The sequence below is a fragment of the Nanorana parkeri genome, unplaced genomic scaffold (genome assembly GCF_000935625.1).
Source record: "Nanorana parkeri isolate BGI_ZX_2015 unplaced genomic scaffold, ASM93562v1 scaffold2200, whole genome shotgun sequence".
Taxonomy (NCBI): Eukaryota; Metazoa; Chordata; class Amphibia; order Anura; family Dicroglossidae; genus Nanorana; species Nanorana parkeri.
Window position 1 is genome coordinate 75,458 of NW_017308468.1, and position 8,382 is coordinate 83,839.

The 8,382-nt window shown below is 50.4% G+C and overlaps 1 protein-coding gene across 1 annotated transcript in view; it reads left to right on the forward strand.

Moving 5' to 3' along the window:
• The first annotated feature begins 1,886 nt into the window (after positions 1-1,886).
• The window catches only part of LOC108801029 (ecto-ADP-ribosyltransferase 5-like), a 7,412-nt gene continuing 916 nt past the window's right edge, over positions 1,887-8,382 (forward strand). The window contains exons 1-3 of the mRNA XM_018572995.1: positions 1,887-1,909; positions 2,851-3,544; positions 8,332-8,364. Of these exons, the coding sequence (XP_018428497.1) occupies positions 2,878-3,544; positions 8,332-8,364 (700 nt within the window). The 5' untranslated portion in view covers positions 1,887-1,909; positions 2,851-2,877. The remainder of the gene's footprint in view (positions 1,910-2,850; positions 3,545-8,331; positions 8,365-8,382) is intronic.

An 8,382-nucleotide genomic window follows, 5' to 3' on the forward strand; every position in this document is an offset into this window, starting at 1 on the left:
GATGAACAGACAATTGTGGCGTCGGGAGAATGAGACAAGTGTGTGTATTGTATCACATTTCTCACATAGCTGCGAGCGGGCAGAGCCAATCCGCGTCTGACAATCCCCCCGTTTCATGTAACCTTCATAACACAATGGAAGATTTGATGGCGACTCTGCTCTGCATACGTTGTATCCACAATGACATTCCTCCGGCTGGATGGAAGGATACATTTGTGTCCAGGGATAGAGATCGGAGCGCAGGACACCCCGGGTGAGATCTTTGTGTTTTATTATTGCTGGTTGTATTTGGAATTGTGTGACGTGATTTGCAGATAGAAACGACACAAAGGATTCGGTAATACATCGTTAAATGTTCCAGAGACATTGGGGGGTGTACATATAAACAATTCTAGGAGCCATTCGCCCTGCCGATCTCTGTGAACGCTCGTTTGGTGTGAAGAGAGGCAAATAAGAGCGTTCTTAGTATGTTTCCTTTTCAGGGTGAATGTAACATTCGGAAAATACCTCATTATGGCCACTAGATGGAGCCGAGGAGCTCAGATAATAGTAATTTATTTCCTATGCTCCTCGGCTCCATCTAGTGGCCATAATGAGGTATTTTCTAAATCTTTTTTCTTTTCAGGATGAAAGTAATAACGTTTGTTTTTGCCTCTGTTCACACAGCATGAGGGGCGGCAGCGGTGTAAAATCCCCTGACGCCCGGAACATGCAGTTCCGGGTGCCGGGCGGTAAGTTGCTTTCTACATTTAGTCCTGCTTTGCACAAGTGGAGCTAAATGTAGTGTGGGGAAGCCGATTGTACGTTTACAAGTGATCTCAGCGATGTCGCCGAGATCACTTGTAATAAGTTTCCTGCCTACACAGGCAAGGTGCATTTTTGCGCCCCCCTCCCTTCCCGACCCCCTGTAAAAACAGGGCATTTTGACCAGTACTTGTCCCGGTGGGAGGAGCTCCAGGTGGGGTCCTAATTTAGCTGGCCGGCGACTGCCCGAGGTGCCGCGCGTGTCGGGATCCTCAGGCAGTCGCCGGCCAGCTAAATTAGGACCCCACCTGGAGCTCCTCCCACTGGACCAGCGCTGACTCGCCGCTGCTCTCCCGCACCGAAGGTAAGTGAAAAAAAAAACATAGCGCAAACATCGGGGCATTTTGGCAAGTACTTGTCAAAATGCCCTGTTTTTTCTGCCCTCACCTGCAGCACCGTAAGGCGGCCGCCTGACTTGCCTTGCGGTAGCGCCGGGCCTGAATCCACCCCGCAAGAATATAATTACATTGTTGGTACTAGAAGATGTTCACCGCCTATCACCTGATCTAACATTCACCATCAGTGTATCCTCATCAGACATCCCAACTCTCCCGGATGCTCCGGGAGTCTCCCGCTATTAGATAGCGCTGCCCGGGCGGCCCGGGAGAGCAACATTTTCTACTGGAAAGGTTTAATCTGCTGGATCGCAGAGTAAACCTTTCCCTGCCATCGTTTTCTTTTTTTTTTTCTGACATCGGGGGGCCGCCGTCAAAAATAAATAAATAACCAGCCTCGGATTGCATAGCTGGGTTCCTATTGGCTATTTCACTTTGCAATATCCAATAGCAAACTAGCTATTGCCCCCGCCCACTGCTGCTGTTAATCAGCAGAGGGGGGACCTGAAGTTCTCCATCAGGTCCCCTTCGAGTGATTGACAGCAGCAGTGGGCAGGTGCAGTATCCAGCTTGCTATTGGCTATTGCAAAGTGAAATAGCCAATAGGAAAATATACACCGCCATCATCTCTAATTTGTGTACAATGTATCCAACTGCAGATAGAATATTATATTATCATTATTTCCTTCCCAGACTGAGCCGACTCTTCCATCATGACACGGAAATTTCCGGAAGTACTACAAACCCTTCACCTAATATTATCCATACAGGTAACAGACTGCTGTTATCTATCTATCTATCTATCTATCTATCTATCTATCTATCTATCTATCTATCTATCTATCTATCTATCTATCTATCATCTCTCTCTCATCTATCTATCTATCTATCTATCTATCTATCTATCTATCTATCTATCTATCTATCTATCTATCTATCTATCTATCTATTATCTCTCTCTCTCATCTATCTATCTATCTATCTATCTATCTATCTATCTATCTATCTATCTATCTATCTATTATCTATCTATCTATCTATCTATCTATCTATCTATCTATGTATCTATCTATCTATTATCTATCTTCTATCTATCTAGTATCTATCTAGTATCTATCTAGTATCTATCTAGTATCTATCTAGTATCTATCTAGTATCTATCTAGTATCTATCTAGTATCTATCTATCTATCTTAGCATTTCCTCAGTCTCCCCTCCTCCAGTCATCAGTCTACTGCTGGCAGGAGGTAGCATTTCCTCAGTCTCCCCTCCCCCAATCATCATTCTGTGGCAGGCAGGAGGTAGCATTTCCTCAGTCTCCCCTCCCCCAATCATCAGTATGCTGCAGATAGGAGGAAGCATTTGTAGCAAGTCACAGGCTGAGAGGCTGAAGCACAGCCAAGAACTGCACAGGCACCAGAATTTACATGATTGTGCCATCTCTGAGCCGTCATCTCAGTCCAGGACGTAGATGGTGACCCTGGAGGACGGCTGAACAAAGATGTTGCCTTCCTTCTGGAGAGAAAAGCAGATGAAGGCATTGCCAGGGGGAGTCATGTGATCTCCGTGAGAGGTAGTAGATACCTGAAAGTGTTACACTGACACATTACTGAGCGTGCTGCATTCAGCATAGATATCCGATGACAGGTCCACTTTGATGTCAATCATTTGTATTAGTCTGTCTTCGCGTCTCTAAATTTTGTCTTCTGCAGATTGTTTGCCAGGCGGTGGACCTCACCATGATGGGCAATGCGTTTGATGATCAGTACATTGGCTGTGCGCGGCAGATGGAGCGGGAAATGGCGAAGGTCCTGGAGCAGGAGAAGACATACAAGCCATTGGCGGTCATGTGGTATCTGGCGGAGCAGAGGTGGGCGATAATCAAGCAATATAACATCTTTCCTCCGGGCTTCAAGGACGAGTATGGAATATCGATGGTCCTGTACACCAGGGAGAGCCCCTTCCCCATCTACCAGCAGCTGAACCGCAACGTGTCCATCGCCGGCCGATCACGCCAGCACTATATGGACAGGTTCCATTTCAAGGCTCTCCATTTCTACCTCACCAGGGCGCTGCAGGTGCTGGGCAGTGGCGGCTGTGACACCGGCTCGCAGACTTATCGCGGATCTTGGATGAAGTACAAGAACGTGTCGCCTGACCTGCGCTTCGGCCAATTCGCCTCTACGTCCCTAAGCCGAAAAACCGCCCAGAGGTTTGGCGTTAACACCATGTTCACCATATTCACCTGTTTCGGGGCGAACGTGGAAGTCTTCTCGGACTTTAAGGAGGAGGAAGTTCTAATTCCCGTGGCGGAGAAGTTTCACGCCATAAAAACGTCAGAAACGTCGTTTGTCCTGAGGAGCAGCGGACAGCAGTGCAGCTACTACAACTGCGCCTACCTAGGAGGTGAGCCGAGACGGGAGGTCCCTTTCCTGGTCTGATGGCCAAGATGTTTCTGCTGGGCTCTGTCCTTCAGATTGTGATTGCAGTACCAGACTCTACTTCCCATTACTATGGTGGCACCATCTCCCATGCCTCCTGGAATAATGGTACCATCTCCTATGCCCCCTGCAATAATGGTACCATCTCCTATGTTCCCTGGAATAATGGTACCATCTCCCATGCCCCCTGGAATAATGGTACCATCTCCCATGCCCCCTGGAATAATGGTACCATCTCCCATGCCCCCTGGAATAATGGTACCATCTCCCATGCCCCCTGGAATAATGGTACCATCTCCCATGCCCCCTGGAATAATGGTACCATCTCCTATGCCCCCTGGAATAATGGTACCATCTCCCATGCCTCCTGGAATAATGGTACCATCTCCCATGCCTCCTGGAATAATGGTACCATCTCCCATGCCCCCTGGAATAATGGTACCATCTCCCATGCCCCCTGGAATAATGGTACCATCTCCTATGCCCCCTGGAATAATGGTACCATCTCCTATGCCCCCTGCAATAATGGTACCATCTCCCATGCCTCCTGGAATAATGGTACCCGCTCCTATGTCCCCCGGAATAATGGTACCATCTCCTATGTTCCCTGGAATAATGGTACCATCTCCCATGCCCCCTGGAATAATGGTACCATCTCCCATGCCTCCTGGAATAATGGTACCAGCTCCTATGTCCCCCGGAATAATGGTACCATCTCCCATGCCCCCTGGAATAATGGTACCATCTCCCATGCCTCCTGGAATAATGGTACCAGCTCCTATGACCCCCGGAATAATGGTACCATCTCCTCTCCCCCCTGGCATAATGGTACCCGCTCCTATGTCCCCCGGAATAATGGTACCATCTCCCATGCCTCCTGGAATAATGGTACCAGCTCCTATGTCCCCCGGAATAATGGTACCATCTCCCATGCCCCCTGGAATAATGGTACCATCTCCCATGCCCCCTGGAATAATGGTACCCGCTCCTATGTCCCCCGGAATAATGGTACCATCTCCCATGCCTCCTGGAATAATGGTACCATCTCCTATGTTCCCCGGAATAATGGTACCATCTCCCATGCCCCCTGGAATAATGGTACCATCTCCCATGCCTCCTGGAATAATGGTACCATCTCCCATGCCCCCTGGAATAATGGTACCATCTCCCATGCCCCCTGGAATAATGGTACCCTCTTCCATGCCCCCTGGAATAATGGTACCATCTCCTATGCCCCCTGGAATAATGGTACCATCTCCTATGCCCCCTGCAATAATGGTACCATCTCCCATGCCTCCTGGAATAATGGTACCCGCTCCTATGTCCCCCGGAATAATGGTACCATCTCCTATGTTGCCTGGAATAATGGTACCATCTCCCATGCCCCCTGGAATAATGGTACCCGCTCCTATGTCCCCCGGAATAATGGTACCAGCTCCTATGCCCCCTGGAATAATGGTACCCGCTCCTATGTCCCCCGGAATAATGGTACCAGCTCCTATGCCCCCTGGAATAATGGTACCCGCTCCTATGTCCCCCGGAATAATGGTACCAGCTCCTATGCCCCCTGGAATAATGGTACCCGCTCCTATGTCCCCCGGAATAATGGTACCAGCTCCTATGCCCCCTGGAATAATGGTACCCGCTCCTATGTCCCCCGGAATAATGGTACCAGCTCCTATGCCCCCTGGAATAATGGTACCCGCTCCTATGTCCCCCGGAATAATGGTACCAGCTCCTATGCCCCCTGGAATAATGGTACCCGCTCCTATGTCCCCCGGAATAATGGTACCAGCTCCTATGCCCCCTGGAATAATGGTACCCGCTCCTATGTCCCCCGGAATAATGGTACCAGCTCCTATGCCCCCTGGAATAATGGTACCCGCTCCTATGTCCCCCGGAATAATGGTACCAGCTCCTATGCCCCCTGGAATAATGGTACCCGCTCCTATGTCCCCCGGAATAATGGTACCAGCTCCTATGCCCCCTGGAATAATGGTACCCGCTCCTATGTCCCCCGGAATAATGGTACCAGCTCCTATGCCCCCTGGAATAATGGTACCCGCTCCTATGTCCCCCGGAATAATGGTACCAGCTCCTATGCCCCCTGGAATAATGGTACCCGCTCCTATGTCCCCCGGAATAATGGTACCAGCTCCTATGCCCCCTGGAATAATGGTACCCGCTCCTATGTCCCCCGGAATAATGGTACCAGCTCCTATGCCCCCTGGAATAATGGTACCCGCTCCTATGTCCCCCGGAATAATGGTACCAGCTCCTATGCCCCCTGGAATAATGGTACCCGCTCCTATGTCCCCCGGAATAATGGTACCAGCTCCTATGCCCCCTGGAATAATGGTACCCGCTCCTATGTCCCCCGGAATAATGGTACCAGCTCCTATGCCCCCTGGAATAATGGTACCCGCTCCTATGTCCCCCGGAATAATGGTACCAGCTCCTATGCCCCCTGGAATAATGGTACCCGCTCCTATGTCCCCCGGAATAATGGTACCAGCTCCTATGCCCCCTGGAATAATGGTACCCGCTCCTATGTCCCCCGGAATAATGGTACCAGCTCCTATGCCCCCTGGAATAATGGTACCCGCTCCTATGTCCCCCGGAATAATGGTACCAGCTCCTATGCCCCCTGGAATAATGGTACCCGCTCCTATGTCCCCCGGAATAATGGTACCAGCTCCTATGCCCCCTGGAATAATGGTACCCGCTCCTATGTCCCCCGGAATAATGGTACCAGCTCCTATGCCCCCTGGAATAATGGTACCCGCTCCTATGTCCCCCGGAATAATGGTACCAGCTCCTATGCCCCCTGGAATAATGGTACCCGCTCCTATGTCCCCCGGAATAATGGTACCAGCTCCTATGCCCCCTGGAATAATGGTACCCGCTCCTATGTCCCCCGGAATAATGGTACCAGCTCCTATGCCCCCTGGAATAATGGTACCCGCTCCTATGTCCCCCGGAATAATGGTACCAGCTCCTATGCCCCCTGGAATAATGGTACCCGCTCCTATGTCCCCCGGAATAATGGTACCAGCTCCTATGCCCCCTGGAATAATGGTACCCGCTCCTATGTCCCCCGGAATAATGGTACCAGCTCCTATGCCCCCTGGAATAATGGTACCCGCTCCTATGTCCCCCGGAATAATGGTACCAGCTCCTATGCCCCCTGGAATAATGGTACCCGCTCCTATGTCCCCCGGAATAATGGTACCAGCTCCTATGCCCCCTGGAATAATGGTACCCGCTCCTATGTCCCCCGGAATAATGGTACCAGCTCCTATGCCCCCTGGAATAATGGTACCCGCTCCTATGTCCCCCGGAATAATGGTACCAGCTCCTATGCCCCCTGGAATAATGGTACCCGCTCCTATGTCCCCCGGAATAATGGTACCAGCTCCTATGCCCCCTGGAATAATGGTACCCGCTCCTATGTCCCCCGGAATAATGGTACCAGCTCCTATGCCCCCTGGAATAATGGTACCCGCTCCTATGTCCCCCGGAATAATGGTACCAGCTCCTATGCCCCCTGGAATAATGGTACCCGCTCCTATGTCCCCCGGAATAATGGTACCAGCTCCTATGCCCCCTGCAATAATGGTACCAGCTCCTATGTCTCCCGGAATAATGGTACCATCTCCCATGCCCCCTGGAATAATGGTACCATCTCCTATGCCCCCTGCAATAATGGTACCAGCTCCTATGTCCCCTGGAATAATGGTACCATCTCCCATGCCTCCTGGAATAATGGTACCATCTCCCATGCCCCCTGGAATAATGGTACCAGCTCCTATGTCCCCCGGAATAATGGTACCAGCTCCCATGCCCCCGGAATAATGGTACCATCTCCCATGCCCCCTGGAATAATGGTACCATCTCCCATGCCCCCTGGAATAATGGTACCATCTCCCGTGCCCCCTGAATAATGGTACCATCTCCCATGCCTCCTGGAATAATGGTACCAGCTCCTATGTCCCCCGGAATAATGGTACCATCTCCTATGCCCCCTGGCATAATGGTACCCGCTCCTATGTCCCCCGGAATAATGGTACCATCTCCCATGCCTCCTGGAATAATGGTACCAGCTCCTATGACCCCCGGAATAATGGTACCAGCTCCCATGCCTCCTGGAATAATGGTACCAGCTCCTATGACCCCCAGAATAATGGTACCAGCTCCCATGCCTCCTGGAATAATGGTGCCAGCTTCTTCCTTTGTTCCCTGGAATAATGGTACCAACTCCTATGTCCCTCGGAATAATATTACCATCACCCATGCTCCCTGGAATAATGGAACCCGCTCCTTTGTTCCCTGGAATAATGGTACCATCTTCCATGCCTCCTGGAATAATGGTACCCGCTCCTATGTTCCACACCTCCTTATTGAGTACAAAGTCCACCTGCAAGCCAAAACACTTCCCCCTCCTCCCAATACAAATCCCCCCTTACCCCCTAAGCCCAATTTTTTCCCCTAAGCTACAATCTACTCTGACCATCTGTCTCCAACGCACAGCAGAGTGAGAGAGGTCCTCCTGGGTCTCCCTCGGCTGTGCCATATGAAAGCTGATGAGAGGCCTAGGACTTCCCTTGACTCTGCATTACACAGTTGCTACTCTGACCTGAGGTCCGTGTGTGGTGGGCAGAAACGGAATGTTTGTAATCTGTGTATTTAGCTGTTTGCTGCCATTTTGTTACTTTTCTAAAAAAAATGTTTTTTGTTTGTTTATTTCTGCAGGAGAAAAAAGAAAAGAGAAATTATTTAGCTCAGGTAAGAGAGAGGGGGGGG